This window comes from Vigna unguiculata, chromosome 4, assembly GCF_037176805.1.
Source record: "Vigna unguiculata cultivar grain cowpea cultivar isolate G323 ecotype 2 chromosome 4, ASM3717680v1, whole genome shotgun sequence".
In the NCBI taxonomy this organism is placed as follows: Eukaryota; Viridiplantae; Streptophyta; class Magnoliopsida; order Fabales; family Fabaceae; genus Vigna; species Vigna unguiculata.
Genome location: NC_140795.1, coordinates 40,263,121 through 40,284,428, shown reverse-complemented (window position 1 = coordinate 40,284,428; position 21,308 = coordinate 40,263,121). Strand labels below are relative to the sequence as shown.

Here is a 21,308-nt window from a genome sequence, read left to right as displayed (position 1 = left end):
ATGAAATTTGTAAAATATCTTATTTAGTTTAAATTAATATTTTAATATAATTTTATACATATTAACGGGATTTCAAAATTAAATTTTGTTTTAGAGTAGAATTAGATAAATATTTTAGTTAAAATATTATTACATTTTATTATAAAATTCACAATAATAAAATTTGATTAAAAATATTTTAAATAAAATTTTATAAAAATTTTGATATTTTGAAACTTAATATTTTAAAATTTATTATTACATTTTATTATAAAATTTACAATAACAAATTTGATTAAAAATATTTTAAATTAAATTTTATTAAAATTTTGATATAAACTATCATAAGATGCGCTTGAAACGTCATATAAACTTAATAAAATTTGGTAATAAGGACTAAATCCACATATTTCTAAAGATGAAGGACTAAATTGGTATCAAGTTTCGAAGAGGGACTAATTCCAAAATTCATTGAAACTTAAGGGAGTAAAAACATATTTAACCCTTAATTTTATTATTACATTTTATTATAAAATTTGATTAAAATATTTTGAATAAAATTTTATAAAAAAATTTACATTTTAAAACTAAATATTTTAAATTTTATTAATACATTTTAGTATAAAATTTACAAAAATAAAATTTAATTATAATATTTTTAGTCAAATTATTAAAATTTTATTTTAAAAAAAGTATATAAAACTTTAAAAATTATTATAAAAGTTAAAAAAAATAGAGAAAAGATTAATCGTTAGTAAACTAGCCATAGTAAACTAACTCATTTTTGTAAAAAATGGGTCAAAATCACCAATATTTATGAAAAAAACTAGTCAAATCATTAGTAAACTGATCCTATCATGTAATTAGTTAGGAAACTAACTCATTTTTGTAATAAATGGATCGACCCATTTTTGCAAGAAAACCTAATATATTTATTTTTTAAATATTAATTTAAATTAACATAAAAATAAATTCGGTAAAATTTTAGTTCAATTAAAATTTAATACAAATTCAATAAAATTTATTGAATATTTTATTTAGTTTAATTTAATATTTTAAAATAATTTAATATATCTTTATCAAACTTTCCATTAATGTATTTACTAAAAAAAATTCAATCAATTTTAATTTCATTATTTTTTAATAAAAATTAAATAACATTTATTGAATATTTTATTTAGTTTAATTTAATATTTAAAAATAATTTAATATCTGTTTATCGGATTTCCGGTTAACATCTTGGTTAACCTTTTAGTTAAAGTTGTGATTTAAATTTAAAATTTAATAAATATTTATATTAATATATTAATTTTTGTAACATTCCATTTTAATGTCAAAACTGGTAACTCGGTCCGATCCGGCTCGACCCACCATGGGTTGATCACTTAGTGAGTCAACCCAACCCGGATCACTTAATGAGTCAACCCAACCCGGCTCACTTACTAACGAGCCAAAAAAATTCTAACCCGGTCTGGCCCACCACGGATTGGTGGGTTAAACGAGTTGGTTCACGGACTCACTTAATTAAAAAAAATACAATTTTTTTTTTATTTTTTTCAGTCAAATTTAAATTATAATTCTAATTAAAATCTAAATAAACTTCAATACAATCCAAATATAAAATAAAATCACAAAAAATATAAATTATCTATGTTGGCTAAAAAAATAACCTAACTTGACTCAAATACAAAGCCCAACTAAAAAAAACACTTGTGTGACCTTTTATTTGCGGGTTGGTGAGCTAATTAACACGACTCATCACGGGTTCAATTCGGATAAGCTGAGTCAAAAATCAACCCGTATTGAAATTTATAAAAAAAATTTAACCTAATCCGGCCTGAATCTATGATGAACTGAGTTGGCCTGCGGGAGTGAACCCGAAACCAAAAGTTGAAAATAACTATTGTCCTTCCCTACACTAGTGATCATTCTTATGCTTTTGGAGTAAATGATACTACGACCAAACTCAGATAAAATGCCTAGGTGGGTTAAGAGGGAGAGGACTTGGTTGGGCAAAGTCGAGTTAATTGGACTTGTGTTGGGTTGAGATATTAAATCCTCATCAAATGGGGCCTTATCAAGCTGAATTAGATCCATACCATATCAAATTAATTAGATTTCCCATATAAGATTTAATCAAATTGTCAAAGTAAATTTAATTTATATTCAATCTAATTTAAATTGAATTGAAAAAAATCCAAATTAATCTAGTAAAATTTAAATGAATCTGAATTTTATATCCAATCTATTTTATTAATCTAAGTTACCGCATTTTGAATAATCAAATTCATAATCACCCTTAAAAAAGTGATTCAGATGAGATTTAATATATGCTAAAGTACAACTTATTGGGATATTTCACAAAATTTGGATTTTCTGTTAGATTTTTTTTATGTTGTTCCTCTATTATATCACTATATTGATTATCACTAATTTTAACGTTTTAAAATATATTAAAAATATTTAAAATTTTAATACAATATATTTTTAATGTTCAGCAGAGGACAATACTCAACAAATCAATAGAAAATCTGAACTCTATCTCACATTTTTTCCTTACATATACAAATTTCCATGGGCTATAACTAAATGTGGCAAACCATTAACAATCCTCAATTTTCAAGATGGAATGTAAAAGGTTCACATTATTCGGAAATCTCACATTGTTGACTTAAAATTAAAATTACAAAATAGATTATCCAGTTACACACTATCAAATCATTAAGCTTCATGAATCTTCAACCTTCAAATCTTACACTGCCAACAATCTGTAATGTTTTCTTTTCATCTCATAATAGAGTCTTGAAACAAATCCCTATAAACTGCAAATTTTGTGCTGAAATTTATTTGCCAGACGTTAGTAATGATGGAAATTATTTTGGAAACAAGTATTAGTGATATAATAAATGAAGCAAATCGCTATAAATTGCAAAATTTGTGCTAAAATTTGTACAACAAACATTAGTGATGGAAAAAAAAATCTAAGATCAAAATTTTCCACTGCAAAAAATAGTGTAAATTATGACAGTTTATTTTTGTAAAATGTAACGGTTTTAACCACTACAATTTACATCTGTGACGGTTTTAAAAATCGCCACAATTCATGTATCGGGAAAGTATCATGCGATGGATTCAAGCAAACCGACGTAACAATTGCTATTTTTTATATTGTATAAAGTGGTAGTTTCTTAAGGTAAATTTACATATAGAATTTTTTGTAGTGTTTGTTGTAAGCTAAATGAGAACTAAATTATTTGAACCCATTACTTAAGGCATATAACATGTAAGCACTTTGAAAATGGTCTAAGCATACCTCATTTGAAAACAGGAAAACTTCTCAAAACATATTACACCATCAATAATGTCTTTACACCGACAAAAGCAATCATTTATGGAGAAAAGAAACTCGCATTAGTAAAGCCAGGAATAGGAGCATAGTATATAATCAATGTTCAACAAAAATTGATGAAAATAAATCTGTAGCTGAGAGAGACATACAATTAAAGAAAATACTTGAGGTGCTACTATTAGCAAGGGTAAATAATTAAATAATTAAATTCTAACAGATACGTTCATGCCAAGCCAATGTGTACATTTGTTTTTAGAAAGGCATTCTCCATTTCAATATAAACATAGTTATTGATTTACTTAACTGAAGAGAGAAATAAGTATTATAAAATTCAAAGAAAGAATTTAGTAGAATTATGTACCTGTTACTCGTCTTTGAGTCACCTTTGACACTTTGCTATATTCACTACCACCATTTCAAGTAAATAGTCTATCAGTCTATTCAAGAATCTCAGGTAAGCAATTCTCCATGGTTGCCAAAGTAGTAATGAACCTAATAAGCCCCAAAAGCCTATGAAGAATCCTACCCCCAAGCTCATGTATAGTGTTCCATAGAAAACTGACTTATCATCTTCATCATCGACTTCTACTCCTTTAGACTTTGTCACTGCTTCATCTCCTGGACAACTTTCTTCAAGCGGTTTTCCACAAAGATCAACATTTCCTTCAAAACAAGAGGCATCAAATGTATCCATGTGTCTTCCCAATGGGATTCTTCCAGAAAGAGAATTGCGTGACAAGTCTAATTTTTGGAGAAAATCCATTTCAGAAAGGGATGAAGGAATTCCCCCGTAGAATTTGTTTCTTGACAAGTCAAGGGATTCAAGTGAACTTAAATTTCCAATTTCGGAAGGAATTTCTCCACTCAAATTGTTTCTTGATAAATTCAAAGAAATTAACCCAATCATGTAGGTAATCTCCTTCGGCATTTCACCTGTCAAATTGTTACATGAGAGATCAATGCTCTGAAGAATCAACTCAGGATGTGTGAAGCTGCGTTCCACACCTTTCCACATCGACGTTATATGAAAGGTATAATACCTACCACCAAAAACATTATAAATTTCGTAGTAAGTACCATTATACCAATGAACACGACGTTCTGTTTCAGTTCTGTTGATGCTCTTTTCAGAAAATATAGTAAAATTATTTAAGCAACTTGGAATTCCTTTTGACAACTTATTCCTAGAAAGATCCAATAATTGAATACGCTCCAAATAACATAGATGAAGGGGAAGATTCCCAGAGAACTGATTCTCTCGCATGATCAAGATTATCAATTGCTGCATGCTTTCTCCAATCCATGATGGTATTGGTCCGGACAACATATTCTCACTCACATCCAACATAACTAAATTGTTGCAATTCTTCAACGAGTAAGGCAATCTGCCCATTAAACTATTATTTCGTAAAACTAAAGATTCCAATTTGTCAAGGGAGCCCATGGAGATAGGAATCCTTCCTGACAATTCATTGTTGCTTAAATCAAGAAACAATAATTGGTCCAAAGATTTCCAACAATCTGGAAGTTGCCCCTTTATTTGATTATCTGATAAATCTAAAGTGGCCAAGTTTGAAGCTTTGATGTTTCCACATGAGAAATCTGAAAACTTATTTGCAGAGAGTAACAGCTCGGAAGCTTGTAGCATAAACAATGACACTTTTCCCTCAAAATTATTTGAATTTAAATTTATAGATGGTCTTAAAGGAAGCTGCAATTTCATGTCAGGAACTGAACCAATGAGATTATTTTGAGACATATTCAACTCGTACATAATTTGCAACATGTTCCAAAACCATTCTGGCACAAAATCATTTAGTCCATTATCAGATATATCTAGTTCGATTAAGGAATTTTGAGTCTGAAGCCAACTAGGAAAACTCGGACCTAGCTTGCAAGATGCTATACCCAAATAACTTAATTGAAACGGAGGAACCCAATTAGAGAGAAATTTTAGAGACAATGAGTTATGTGACAAGAATAAGTAATATAATTTGGAAAAAGAAGAAAGATGAGTTTCATTGACATCACCCTCTAAAGAATTCCCCTCCAAAGATAAAATCTCCAATTCAGATAGCAGTTTGATGCTCTTGGGTATCTTGCCAGTAATTTGGTTATAAGATAAGCTCAATTGCCGAAATATGTGTCTGCTGCACCATGAAGAATTTCGAATGAAGCTCGGGAATTTGCCATTCAACTTATTATTTGAAAGGTCTAATCTCTGTAATCTGCACATGCTCCCAAAGAAAGAAGGAATCTTGCCTTGTAGTTTGTTATTCGAGAGAAAAAGATATTCAAGAGAGTTCATCGCTTTCCCAAATTCATTTGGAATGGGACCTTCCAACAAATTATAACTAAGGTAAAGGGTGCGAAGATTGGTAGTGAAGTTAGAAAGCCAGTAAAATACAGAGCATGCTTTTACTAAGTTATGGGAGAGATCAAGGTAAGAAAGAGAAGAGAAGGCATTCGATGTAGAAGAAACGAGAAAACTTCTATCTATAATGCTGCAGTTTACAAGATGAAGCTTTTGTAGTTTGGAGCTAATATTGAAATTAGCCAGAAACATTGATGACTCAAGATTACTGTAAGAGAGGTCGAGGAACTTAAGAGATGGAAAATTTAGACGAAGAGAAGGAGACAAGGCTATATTATTGTGAGAAAGATGTAGTTCTTGAAGATGAAGGCCAAAGTTAAACAAGAGTTGAAGTGTTGATGATGTCAAGATGTTAGAAGAGAGATCTAAAATGGTAAGAGAAGTGGAAATTTTAAAGGAACGAGAAAAGAACAAAGATCGAATATCATTATCCAAAAGATTACAGTCAACTAGCCTCAGCTCTGTTAAGTTTGGAATGAGCTTACTAAGACTTTGTAGCCAGTGGTGAGAGGAACTAAGTCTATGCATTGAACTCAGCTCAAGAATGCTTAAGGAATGGAGAGTTGATAACCATTTTGCATCCTTAGCTTTCATGTAAAAATTGCCACCTAGTCGAAGAGTATGCAATAGTGGAAGATTCCCTATGCGAAAAGGGATTGCTCCAGAAAGGGAATTTGAAATATAGTTTTCCATATGCCTTCTGTATATAAAAGTGTTACCTCCAATACTGAGATATTGTAGCTTTCTGAGATTCCCAATTTGAATAGGAATTTGTCCGGAAAGATAAAATCCTCCAAGATCAAGATAGTGTAAGTGTTTGAGATTCCCAATCTGAAGAGGAATTTGTCCTGAAATATAATTATCCCCAAGATCCAGATAGCGTATTTGTGAGAGATTTCCAAGTGTGGGAGGAATCCTACCCGAGAAAAAAGAATTGGAGAGATCGAGATATCTTAAGTTGGTGAAGGAGCCCAAAAGCTGTGGGATGTAACTCATTACAAAATAATTATTGGTGAGATCCAGATGTTGAATATATTGCAAGTGAAGCAACGAAGTGACACTGATTGCACCTCTCAAATACGGTCTATAGCTGAAGTTTCCATGAAGATCTAATAGTTGCACATGACCAGTTTGATGGTTGCAGAGAATGCGTTTCCATTTGCAGCAATCTGTATTATTGTGATGGTTGCTCCAACTGGACAACATGCCAAACTCATCTATGAGGCCTTGCTTGAAGCTGAGAAGTGCTTCCCTCTCATTCTCTATGCACTTTGCTTCATCACTTCCACTTGGTTTGTTGAATGCCACAGTAATTCCTGAGTCAAGCAAAGAAAGCAAGAGAAAAACATATAATGTTTTGAGGAAATAGGCACTCATTATAGGTTTTCTGATGTCAGAAAACAGTGACAAAGGGAGAGTAAACAAGAGCAGTATACAGCGAGAGAGAAAAATTATGATTCAGTCTTTTCTCTTTCATGTGTGATTGGAAAGCTCCATGACATCATTTATATTCATAATTGTAAGTATCGGCTGCGGCTTTCCAAAAGATATGCCCAAATTTCGTTTAATTTGGCCTTTTTTCCTTTATTAGAAGATGATTGAGTAAGTTTGTATTATGTTAGATAGTTATTATTTGCTAATTTCTATTACGTGGGTAAGAAAATTAACCCCACCAATAACGTCAAAATGAGGAAAATAAAGCTATCTCAAAAAAATCTCAAGATATTGTGTACTATACATGAGTTAAAAATTTAGTTCATCAATAATACAAACAGGAAGATATAAACTGGTCTTGAGAAAAAACAAGTTGTTGATTATCATAATTTTGTTGTGGGTTAAAAATTAATGACAACGTGGGAAAAGTAAAATTAGTTCTAACATCTTAATAAGTTGTTGATTTTCCTAACCAGTAGCTTTAAATTTATGCAATAAGACATTTTATAAAGGGAAAAATAAAACTAGTTCTCGATATTGATCGTTCTGATCGAATCATTTTAAGGATTAGAATATTAAGCACATTGGATACTTGCAAAGAGGGAAAATGACACAAGTTCAAAGACCTTATTCGTTGTCCTAATCAACTAGTCCACAAAAGGAAACATATTGAAAAGAGAAAACATGAAATTAGTCCAGAAACACCTTAATTTATCAATTCTTGCATGTGAATCCATTTTATGGGTTGGAAAAATTAAGCATGTTAGACACTTGAAAATGAAATTAATCCAAAGAACTTAAGCTATTGACTGTCCAGATCAAATTCATTATGGGATGGAAAAATTAAGCATGTTAGACATTTCAAAGGAAGAAAATAAGAGTAGCCCAAAAAGTCTTTAAATTATTAATGTTATATTTGAATCCATTTTATGGGTTAGAAAAATTAAGCATCTTAGACACATGAAAAGAAGGAAATGATATTGGTCCAAACAGCTTAGGATTGTGCTATTCAAATATTAAAAGAAGAAAATGAAATGGTCCAAAGAACTTGAGGATTTTACTGTTCAAATATATTATTGTTAAATTAAATCCTTGATGAGAAAATGAAAAGAAAGAAACATATGGAAAGTATCACACAACTTAAATAAAAAGAAAAGGAAAAATTAATTTAGATACCCAATTCCCAACTTGCAAAGTTTAAAACACTGTCAACATTATATTTTGACAATTGTTCGTCTGATGGACTGGTTGGCTTTTTCCCCTTTCACTTTCTAAAGACCGGAAAAAGAAAAAGTCTCCAACAACATATAATAATAATAAAAATGTTAAAAAAAAATTCATAGTTATGGAAATTAGTTGTTATTTTGGCATACAAAGTGTTCCACCGTACTTTAGCAAACCCAGCCATTTTTTATGAATTAAACTTGTATGATAGTGTATGCCTTATATATTATTATTTATATATTATTGTGGTGTTAGGTCTAATGGTCTTTAGGTTAAATGCAGATCTAATAAGCCAGAATTGTATTAATCAAGTTACTAATACTTGAGGAAATCAGAAGAGTCATATAGGGATCAACCATGTGTAACGTGAATCATCAACAATAATGAGAAAGTATTTATTTCCATGCATAGAAATTATAGAACAGTAGCCCGTATGTCAATATGTAATAGCTCAAAAGGTTGTACAGTTTTAGAAGTGCTAGCAAAAATGGAGTTTACGTTGTTTAGCAAGATGACAAGCATTCCAAATTGAGGAATCATCAAAAGTGACATAGTTATACTTTGCATATATAAGACGAAGTCTATTATTGGAAGGATGCCTAATTTAGAGTGCCATAGATTTATGTTCATGGCATTACAATTATTTAAAGAAATATGAGGAATTTTTCTATCATGAGTGTTCACATGTTCACAGTAATATAGGCCAGCAACTTGATTAGCTGAACCAATCGTGGCGTTGTTATGTGAGTCCCGTATATCAGTTTTTTTTCCCTTATAGGCAATTCATTTTGCATTATTATGGAACTAGGCAGTTTTTGAAAAAATTACAAAAATGGGCAAATCATTTGGGGAGCACGTTTTCGAATGTAGAAATCGTGTAGCCCCCAAATGTTTTGTGGTCAAAATTTGTCAGCAAGCGAAATCGTGTGGGGGGTGAACGATCTTTAAAGAAAATCATTGTGGGGCTGTACGTTTTTACATGAAATCGTGCAGGGGGTTATGTTTTTCATGCAATAATCAATTACTGTATGTTGTAATCGATTACTGCATGCATTGCAATTTTCTGGGTGTAATGTAATCGATTACAGACAAAGTGTAATCAATTACATGGTTAATGCATTATGTCCGGGTGAAATGTAATTGATTACAAAGGTATTGTAATCGATTACAGTCCCAATTTTTTTTTTTAAAAAAAGTGATTAAATTAGAATTGGATACAGAGGTAAGCATAATAATTTGTAATGATTTTATAGAGTTTTTTGGTCCATCAAAGAATAAAGTATTTCAAATTATAGTTGATGAAGGCATAAGAAATATTAATGTTCATAAAAAATTGTCTTAGTTTTGACATTGTAGAAAGAAGAAAAAAACATTGAAAAGTAAATTAATTGAAATAAAAAATGTACAAATTATTGGCGAAATGGACATTGTCCCCTATGATGACCCTCAGTGTGACAATAAGAGCATTTTTTGGCTTATCCGTAACGGAATGATCCATTTCGTTATGGATCCCAGTTGTTGTAGGTTGTCCGGAAGCCTTGCACCTAGTTTGGGGGTCCGGATTGAAATTAGAACCTATATATGTTGACCAATAGTCCTCATTTAGTAGGGGGTGGAATTGGACTTGATAAGTCGTATTTATGTAATCAAGGGTGTAAACTGGATCGATAAAATTTGAAAGTGGCATAAGACCAAAAGAACAAATAACTATGACGTGATGACAGGGTAACCGACTAGCTTGGAAGTGACCACAATCACACCATCAATCATTTAATCTGACAGTGAATGAGATTGGTTTTGGATGATATTGATGGAGGCTCGATATCTCTTGCACCTCGAATTCTGAATTATCTCGATCGTAGCGTTGAAATGACAATATGCGGATTTTTGGTGATTTTGTTGGAGCAAGGCAGTGACATCTTTTGGATATTGATGACCAGCTCTTAACATAGAGTTTGCCTTTAAGCCACGTTCAACAAACCAAGAATTTATGTTTTGAAATGTAATTTTCAATAGTGCACAGATAGGTAATGACCGAGCCCTCTTAAGGACAAAGTTCATGCACTCCGCCAAGTTTGTTCTCATGTGCGTGTACCTGCGCCCCTCATCATAAGCCTGAGACCACTTATGTAAGTGGATTTTATCAATCCAAGCTACTGCTTGTGGGAATTGGGACCTCATAGCTGAAAGTTTTGCTTGCATGGTAGGTTGTTTGACTTCGTAAACTGTGAAAAAGAAATATAAAATGAAATGAAAAAATATTATGTTTAAAGGAAATATTTTGTGCATGTGGAATGTAAAGTTAGGAAAACGTCGTACCCAAGTTACTGAATTGTTTCTTGAGATTGGCATTTTTGAAGCGGTTGTTGAAGTTGGAACCCAGATGACGTATGCAGTAGACAGAGTGAAGATTGTCTGATTCCCAGTCAACTTCTTCCGATCGTAGGGCTGACAAAATGCCCTTCCCTCTATCAGTAATTAGACATAGATTTGGTTAAGGAGTTACATGCTCTTGTAGTAGTTGAAAAAACTAAATAAATATCTATTTTGTCTCACCTTCTACTATTGCAAATGCCAAAGGAAATATGTTTCTATTTCCATCCTGAGCAATTGTAGTTGGCAAGGTGGCATGATATCTGCCTGTTAAAAAGGTTTCATCCACTTGAACAACAAGTTTACAATACTTAAAACCTTCAATGCATGGTCCAAATGCCCAAAAGCAACGTTCCATAATGTATGTGGATGTCCCATCCTCAGCATCAACATTAATTGGAGGACCGAAAAGTTTAAAAATTGTCCCAGGATTGGTTTGTTGGGCAGCTAGTAACCATCTGGGAACTTCATTATAAGATTGGTCCCAATCACCATACTCCATTGTAATTGCTTTTTCCTTCGCAATCCATGCTCTTCTATATATGACCGTGTATCCGTAACAACTTTTGATGTCAACGACCAAGCTTTTGATGCGAATGCTTGGATTTGTGCGGACCAAATGAAAAACAATGGAAGCAATTTAATTGGAATCCAGATTGCAGTGATCTTGTGAAATTAATGTAGAGAAACAAGTATGTGTACCATCAATGGACTTGATTTCCCAATGATGTCTGATTTTACTATAACTAGCCCTCAGACGCCATTGACATCCATTGTTGTAATGGATGCATTGTGCAACATAAAGATGCGGTTTTGATTCTACCACATTGAAGTTGTATCCATTGGTGATGTGATAATGTTTGATGGCAGACATTGTTGCCTCTTTTGAATCAAATTGAATGCGTTCTTGTAGTTCGACTTCCCCATACGGATTGTAATCCATAGTAGGAACCGGAACAATTTCTTCATCATCTGCATTGTCTTCATAAAAATCATCGAAAGTAAACTCTTCGACAATGTCTGGAATGACAGGTTCGTCTTCGATTGAATTAGACGAAGAAGATCCTCCATAATTCCACGAACTCATTATGAACACGTTGGTATGGAAATATAGATTAGGAGATTTGAGATGTGAAGCTTGGTATGCAGAGAAGTATTGATAGAAGAACCAATGGTAGTGTGCATGGATATATAAGCATTTTAGTTTCCAGAATCGAAAGGAGTGGGTTGGGGTGCGAAAAGAAAAAACAAATTGGTTTTAAAGAAAACGTGTAGAAAACGTGCACCCCCTACACGTTTTCTTAAAGAAATTGTGTAGCCCCCACACATTTTCTAATAGAAAACGTGCACCCCCCATACGTTTTCTATTTAGAAATCGTGTACCCCTCATACACTTTCTATTTAGAAAACGTGCACCCCCCATACACTTTCTATTTAGAAAACGTGCACCCCCCATACACTTTCAATTTAAAAACGTGCACCCCCATGACGTTTTCTTCTTACACCTTTTGATTTTCCTGCTTCACCGTGATTCCTAGACTACTGCACCTGCCATAATACTATTTCAACTTCATGCTTCTGCACTCACAATAATTCACGCTTCTGTACAATGCTATTCAAAATAATGCATGCTTTCTTTTCTGCACAATACTATTCACAATAATGGTGTGAGAGAGAATCTTTCATGCACCTGCAACTTTGAAAAATGGTGTGAGAATCTTTCAGAAGGTTATTATTATTGAAGAGAAATGTGTGTCTGGTGAATAGAAGAAGCCATGTGGTGGTGTGCATGGAGGTGTATGACAATAGGCTGCCATTGGTGAGACAACTCATTTGGTACGTGAGAGAGAGAAATATGAAAAGGGAGGCATGTGAATGAATAGTATGGTGATGTAGTTTAAATAGCCATGTTAGGTGCAAGAGTTATTTCACATCACATAATACTTCATAGCTTTGCCATTGTAGTTGGATTTGCAGCGTATCAAAATTAATTTCTCATTCGTCAATCTAACAGGTTCGGTCATTTTTTTTATTTTCGTTTTTGTGTTTGTTTTGTTATTCATCAACTTTAAATGATATTCTGGTAATCTTTTCATAAACTTGTCTGTATTGCGTCATCAAGACGATCACATCACCAACCAGATTTGGGAAGGAAACGAGAGGGTCCTCCGGCCACGACGCCATTCTATCTGGATTTTAAAACATACAGATCTTATTTACCCTAGGGTCAGAATGTTAATTGATGCAGCTGGTTTTGGTCACGTTTTGAAAGTGAGTAATGTGGAAATTAACCACCTCATGGTAACAGCATTATGTGAAAGGTGGAGGACTGAAACTCACACCTTCAACATGCTACTAGGAGAAACAACTGTTACCCTGGAAGATGTTTCACTACAACTAGGGGTGCCAATTGATGGTGAACCCGTCACCGGTGTAAGTTCTGGAAACCTGCTGCAATTGTGTTAAAATTTATTGGGGGATATTCCACTCGAAAATATGATCACAGGGAACCGCGTAAAGCTATCATGGCTAAATAGCAGATTCCGAGAATTACCGAATGACGCAAACCTGGCAACAATTGGACAGTATGCACGAGCACACATCCTCATATTGATTGGCAGCATATTGATGTCAGATACATCATCCAGTCTCGTGCATTTTATGTTCTTGCCATTGTTAAGAGAATTGGATCATATTTCAAATTTTAGTTGGGGTCCGCAGTATTGGCATGCCTGTATCGTGCACTGGATCACAGCACAAAATTCCAACAAGACAACATTGGTGGATACATGCTATTGCTGCAGTGTTGGGCGTGGGAGAGATTCACATGTATCTCTCCAAAAATACAACCAGTCACGGAGGACGAGATTGTGGTTGGTCTTGCGTTCCCCTTAAGTGTGAGGTGGTGTCGGCAAACACGTTCCGTTTTCCATGACCAAACTATTGTGGTGGAGTTCCGAAAAAAATTTGATCATATTCAACCAAAGTAGGTTCATTATCACCAATGCTCTACTACTTTGTTTATGAAATTCCCTTTGTTTTTTTTATCTTTAACATTAACCTTAATTTTTGCAGTTTTTATGGACACCATATCGACAATCCCATGTTAGTCGCATGATAATCATAAATGTTTCTCCCATAAGTTGGGCATTGGTTCCTCTTATATGTTTTGCGACTGTTGAATTTCACCAAGTCGACTGGGTAGTCAGATAGTTTGGTTGGTGACAGAGCATCCCATCCGACCCGATGAACCTGGATAAGGTTCACCGAATTGATCTCCGAGGAAGGGGGAAATTAATTGGAGGCAATATCACCATCGGTTTATAATGCTATGGAATAATCGTCATAATTCCATTGTTCAGGGCGAACCTTTCACCAAAAGTGGCCATCTGCGTGATTTACTCGCCCTATATGCAATGGTACATAAATCATACCATCTGTTATATCTCGGCTATTGCACAATCATCCGAAGTGAGAATCATTTATTTCATGCACAACATTTAAATTAAAATTTTTATTATTATTGATTTTCAATAATATCAATTAATTTTTAATTTTCTTTTAGTATGACATGCCCGAGCAATATCATAATCCGCCTTCACATCAGCAACTTTGTCCGGATAGACCCTTTTCAGGCCTCCTTCACTCACAAAATCTAACTCCAGGTTTTGGGAATTGGGATCAAAGAATGCATCCTCCATCGTCATCCCAGCAAGTCCCGACTTCATATGGTTTTTTCCCACCATCATCAAACTTTGGAGCGGGTCCATCCCAATATTATGGTGGTTCATCTGGCCCCCAATTTTCCAGCTATGGGGGTGTTCCATCACAAATGTTTGGGATATCATCACTGACTCCACCATCCGCATACCGAGGCCCGTCATCTTCACAATAATACTACAGACCTGAAATTCCTTTTAATGTTTCCGAAGAAGGTTCTCAATCTGTGGAAGTGGAAGATACTGATGACGAAAGTGAGTCACCCCCTCCTCCCCCACAACCTGAGAGACGACCTCGATGACCCACACGGAGGCCACCATGCGGCACAGGCAGCCATCGTTGAACAATGTTATTGTCAAATAAAATTATCACATTATGGGAGAATATTGTACTATGTATTTGTACTATTTGAATATGACAATTGCATATGTACGTAATGAATTGAAGCTCCATAATTTGTTCTTTTTTTATTCACTCAATAATGGTGCAACTACTATGCTTATAAATACCACATCCCTACACTACATGAAATGCAAACTTTCAAGTGTCCAACACATCTATTGCTTGGCATCTCCTTCTACCTTTTCTTTCTTAATTGAAAACTGTAAGATGGGACATTTTTCCCCTGAAATTTTTGGCATCACAAAGTCTCAAGATTTCACCAATTCTTACATAGCTGCCTTATACACAAATGATGAAATGAAACTTTATGAGGATGGGGTGAAGTTCATATGTCAGAGTCCCCAGATATTTTGCATTCCATACAACTGCACATACAACATGCTCAACCAAAGAGTTTGTGCAGCCATTCCATGCCAATCAAACACATCCATAAACAACCTATACTTCAGACGACCCACCATGACTTCTGAAGGAAATATTGTCTATGATGCATTTGAATTAAAGACAAATGAACATGTTTTTCAAATGTTGCAATGTAAGTCTTCTTCCCTTTCAACACAATGATTGAATTGTATGCACCTTCACAAGATCACCTGAAGAAATCCTTTCTCTTTTAACTACAAACACCCCATCATCATCATCTTCAAACTCTGTCCCAACTTCACCAATTATTCTTTATTATGGTGGACCTTTAAGGGGTGCTGGTATCACAGAGAGTCGATCTGGTTTTGGTCTTGAGTTTGGTTCGGATGCCACGAAAACCTTCTCCATCAGACATGATTGCACCTACAATGAATTATTAGAAATCGTAACTCAATTAGTCAAGTGTGGTGATCGTAGAGTTGTCAAACAAATTGCTATCGTCGCCCTTCAACAATACGCAACAGGTGACTATTTCATGACACCGCGGAAATCAAAAGTGACTTTGATGTGTCACAGATGATCAGTCGTTGGAAACACGTACACAGTCTAGACCAATCTGTCAAAAAACCGCGTATCTCTTCCTATATCGAGCTTTTCATCCAAACTAGAGACATCAGACCACCAACACCTGCCGAAGAATACGAAGATATCAATTCTGGATGGTGTGTGGATCACTAGGGGAGAAGAAGATACAGATGGTTGTCATAATTCATTTAGTTTTTTTTTTCTTTGCTTTCCATTTTAAGTTATGTGCAACTTTTTAATCATTTTATTTTTCTTTAACTAGTGGAATATTTTAAACTTTTTTATTAATGGAATAGAAATGCTATAAAAATAAATGTTATGCTGTAATCAATTATATGGATCATATTATCCATCACCACAATTAATTTGGTGCAAAAATGCGTACTGTAATCGATTACCATCAAAGTGTAATCGATTACCATTAAAAAAATTTGGACATCTGATGCGAAGGTAATCGATTACAGAGTAAGTTAATCGATTACGTGTGACCTTAATCGATTAAATAATCGATTACACAAGTCTAAAATTGTAAAATGTAATCGATTACCAAAGCCTGTAATCGATTACTGAACTAACAGGAGCCCCCTGGAATATAAATCCTAACTTGGTAACCGATTACAAAAGCGTTGTAACCGATTAACGAACTAACAAGAGCCCTTCGAAAATAATTTATTGCTTCGTAATCGATTACAAAAACAATGTAATCGATTACGAACTTATAGGAGCCCCTGGAAAATTATTTCTAGCTTCGTAATCGATTACAGAAACCCGGTAATCGATTAACGAACTACCACGAGCCCTGGAAAATAATTTCTACCTTCGTAATCGATTACCGAAATCCTATAATCGATTAACGAACTAACAGGAGCCCCTGGAAAATAATTTCTGCCTTGGTAATCAATTACATAAACCCTATAATCGATTATACCTCAAACAGGAGCCATTGGAAAATAATTTCTACCTTGGTAATCGATTACCGAAACCCTGTAATCGATTACACCTCTATCAGGAGCCCCTGAAAAATTATTTTTAACGTGGTAATCAATTACAGAAACCCTGTAATCGATTACACCTCGTCTTCCACTATAAATACAACATTTTCTCTCTCCGCCGCTGCACACCAAAAATCCAACTCGCGCCCCCTTTCCGTCCTCTGTGTTTTCACCATTGTGCCTTCATTTCTTAACCAAATCACCTCTCGTTCGTTGCAATCTTTCTCATTTTCAATTCTCTACAAAACCCACCGATTAAAATCTTCAGAAACACCCAAAAATGGCTGAATCTTCAAGGAAACACAAGACTCAAACCGGTGCTTGCCGCCGCCGTGGTGCCGCCGTCAACGAAGCTGAAGAAATAATTGCACCTTCACAGCCACAAAGACTCTTCTCTTTCGTAGCACAATATGAAAGGTATACTTCAAAATTTTCCGATAGAGATATTATTCAACCTAGATATCCTGATGATTTTATTGCTGAGCAAAACTTTGAGTGCTATGATATACTGCACAACTTAGGATTATTACCTTTTTTGACTAATCGTCAATGTTATTATCCGGAGTTAGTTAGAGTATTTTATTCTAACTTACAAATTACTAATGAAGGAGTTATTCTTAGTGAAGTTAAGCATGTCAAGATTAGAATGGATATAAATATGTTTTATAGTATAACCCAGTTGGGCACTCAAGGGGTCTGTTTTGAGGGAAACATGGTGGAAGAATGGAGAGATGATTATTCGAGTCACAATGCAAAAGTAATGATTTGTCGTGACAATGTAAATATTGGAGGAAGATTACTGGCAGGCCAAATGAAAGTGGAAACATGTATCCTGCACTACATCTTATGTCGATGCCTGGTGCCCCGATCAGCTAACCTTGTCCAAGCTACTGAAGAAGACATTATCTTAATGTGGGCAATGCTGACCGGAAGGCAGCTTAACTAGGGTCATCTGGTTAGATATCGCATGAAAATAGCATTAAGAGACAATGTCCATTTACCATATGCAAATCACATTACTGACATTTTAATTAAGTTTAATGTTCCTCTAGAAGATGAACCATTTGAGGAGGTTAATTGGAGAACAGGTCCAATTGGTGCTGAAGTTATTCATTCCTTTGGTTTTGTAAAAGACCAAAATGGTGAATGGATTCATAAACGTGATATGCAGGATGCACCTATTCATGATGACCGCACACCATTTCCACCGCCGCAGCCTGCCCAAGATGCATCTGCTGCTATGCTTAATGATATTATCCACGAAATCCGCGATCTCCAAGCTTTTATTGGTTCAAGATTTGATAGTATTGATGCTCAGGTTGGTCAACTTGAAGAAGACATGGCTTATGTGCGGCGCCAATTTCCTCCTTCTTAGATGCATTTTGATGTTTATTTCATTCAAAAACTTTGTATTTGTTTAATGCACTTTCACATTGACATTATTATGTTAGTACTTTAATTAATTGTAATGTTTTTTTTTCATTATTATCATTGTTTTTAGTTTCATATTCAACTATATCATATGTCATTGGTTTCCTATCTAGTAAAATGTTTGTTCACGTTTTTTTTCAAAAAATTACGCATGTAATCGATTTCGCCTGCTGACTCACGTTGACCACAAAAAATGTTTGGGGGCTACACGATTTCTTCATACGAAAACGTGCTCCTCCAGAACGATTTGCCCATTTCTATAATTTTTTTAAAAACTGCCTATTTCCGTAATAATGGAGAGTGAATTGCCTATAACACTAGAAAAAAATATATATTTAATAGAGGTTACGAAAATCTCCATAAATAAACATAACTTATGGTAGTTTTGATAGGTTCCGTAAAAAAATAACAATAACAAATAATAACAGGGGTTTTAATGTTTTTCTTCAGAGGTTTATGACCTCCTCCACTGCTTATACTACATATTTCACGTTTCACTCTTTCCCTCACTTTTTCCAGCTTTCCCTCCCAGACTTTTATTGTTTCTTCTCTCTAAATTTCAAGTTCTTCTTCTTCTCGACAATCAGAACACAACACCTAAATAAAATGTGGAGATGTTTTTCTACTCCGCACAACAAATGCATCAACGTTTACAGAACCGCCATGCATTAGTTGTTGGCCATTCCTCCACCGCACGCCACCTCCTTGTGCGCCTCACCTAGGGTTCGAACTGCAATGTGCTTGCCCCTGCTCGGATTCTCTCTCGTGCTTCTCCACTCTTCGTTGTTAGATTTCACTCTTCGCCACTACTCAGCTCTCACATCAAATTAGGAATTGTAGTGAAGTTGGTACTTGAACTTAACCTATCTTCGATAATTTGAAAAATCACATGTGTTTCATTTTGGTTCCTATAGAAGATATGTATTTGGTTTGCTCTATTTCCCTTCATTTAGCCTGTGCGAAGGTTTTCTAGTACTGTGTTTGTATTTGATTGAGGTAGTGTAATTGTTCTGTTCTAGTAAATTCTTGAACAAATTGATATACTATCTGCTTGTAATGGTTGAAGGGAATATATCGAAGTGCAAAAGGTGGCTCAAAGACTAGAAGGTACATAATTCTAATAACTTCTTTCTATGAATTTTAGTTACGTAAGTTAGTAATTGGTTGAGTATTGAAATGGAGAATGCCTTTCTAAAACCAAATGTAAATATTATAATTTAATCATTGCAGAGCCATTTCAAATCAGCTAAGAGATGAGAGGGGATCGTGTGTGGTGGTTCGCAAGTCGTTTTGTTGTGATTTCCTAGGTGAGGCAGTAATAAGGGGAGAAAAACAGCAGAAGAAGAACGAAGCAGTGGATGGAAAGATTCGCAAGGCAGGCGTTGGGTGATATTGAGAATTTGGCCAATGTAAGAGGAGTTGTTAAAGTCAAGCCTCATGGTCCCATCACTAGGTTCCCTCTCACTTTCTCTTTATCTCTTTCTTTCGTTTACAATCACTTTTTCATTTGGTTGTTTAGAACAAGTTGTTGAGGTTAATATTGATGTGATATTACTATGATTCTAAGCCAGTAAAATGTTAAAGACACTTCTACTATTACTACAGAATAAAATGCTTCTTTGAGATATTGTGGTTACCTAGATGTCTTGGTAAATGAGAGTGATAGTATGAGAATTGAAGTTTACATAGTTAAGATAAGGGTAATATATTTGTTGCATGTTCTGCACCAACATTCCTTCTATTTAGAATGGAGACTAGGTCATGGTAAGTTCTAAATTTCTTTCTACTGCTGCTTAGGTAATATATAAGGGTTATATCCATCATTAGTTTTTTCATTATTTCCTATGCTATTGGTGTTATATTTAATAAGTAGTTACTCTTCTTCTCCGACCCAATTTTTTGTGTAGCCTCTTAGAATTTTCTTGTCTTCTCTCCAATTCAGAAACAGTCACCAGATTTGAGGAAACACAAGTGCATCAGGGTAGATTTCTCTCTTAAGGGTTAAAAGAGTGAGCGAGTATCTCAATGCTTCCCAAACTAAATTCCACCTTTATTCCTACTTCTACTTTGTCTGATGCTCCTCATAATTGTAGATAACATGTGGAATGATGGATTCTCAATTTTAGGCTTTTCTTGATGCTACTGTGTGTCTATATAAAACACAAAAGCTTGCCGGCGAACCTGCTGGAATTATCTCCAGCTAGGGGTGGCAAACGGGCCAGCCCGGCCCGTTTTGGCCCGACCCTTATGTGGCTCGTCAAAAAACGGGCCGGGACGGGTCTGCCCGTCAAATAGAAACGGGCCAATAATCACAACCCGTCCCGTATAGGACGGGCTAACGGGCCGGGCCGGGCTGGCCCGTCTAGTTTTTTTTTTTTTTAATTTTTTTAATTAGTTTTCAAATTTTTTAATTTGTTTTATTTTTTAAATTTGTTTATATATACACATAAATTATTATTAAAGTCATATTTAATCAAATAAAATATTATTTTAAATTTTAATTGATTAGTTAATGTTTTTAATTAGATAAGTTAAAACAATTATTAAATTTACATATTAAATTATTCAATTATAACTAATAATTCAAACTTAATTTGTAGGTGTTGATGATTTAAATTACAATACTATTATATATTTCTACATTTAAAATATATAATCTAAAAAGTTAATCTTTTTAATTATTTTTATTTTATTTTATTCTTTTAAAACGGGCCAACGGGCCAGGACGGACCAGCCCGTACTTTGGCCCGTCAAGTTGACGGGCTGGACGGGACGGGCCAGAACGGGCTGACGGGTTGAAATCTTCAACCCAGCCCGTTCCTTTTAGCACGGGCTGACGGGCTGGCCCGTTGGGCCCAGCCCGTTTTGCCACCCCTATCTCCAGCACTCGATACCAAGGTGGTCAAGAAGAGACTACAATGTAATAACATCCTCTTTCTGATTGTAATTTCTTATAATTCTCAATTCCTTGATTTGAATGAAAGAGTTTATTTTCTTAAATTTTCAGTACATTATTTACTGGTTCTGATGGTATCATCCCTATAGTTCACCGTGGAATGGTATTTGTTCCATTTGGAATAAG

At 34.4% G+C, this 21,308-nt stretch overlaps 2 protein-coding genes across 2 annotated transcripts; both read right to left on the bottom strand.

Annotated features, from left to right (window-relative positions):
* Positions 1–2,535: 2,535 nt before the first annotated feature.
* Positions 2,536–7,115, bottom strand: LOC114181754 (receptor-like protein EIX2). Its single transcript, XM_028068298.2, has 2 exons — positions 3,690–7,115; positions 2,536–2,815 (listed from the first exon to the last, which is right to left on the bottom strand). The coding sequence occupies exon 1, from the start codon at positions 7,077–7,079 to the stop codon at positions 3,708–3,710; it is 3,372 nt and encodes a 1,123-aa protein (XP_027924099.2). The 5' UTR covers positions 7,080–7,115; the 3' UTR covers positions 2,536–2,815; positions 3,690–3,707.
* A 3,015-nt stretch (positions 7,116–10,130) lies between these two features.
* Positions 10,131–11,235, bottom strand: LOC114165493 (uncharacterized). Its single transcript, XM_085672053.1, has 3 exons — positions 10,917–11,235; positions 10,680–10,808; positions 10,131–10,585 (listed from the first exon to the last, which is right to left on the bottom strand). Exons 1-3 carry the CDS (start codon positions 11,233–11,235, stop codon positions 10,131–10,133), a joined length of 903 nt encoding a protein of 300 aa, XP_085528179.1.
* Between the last annotated feature and the right edge of the window lie 10,073 nt (positions 11,236–21,308).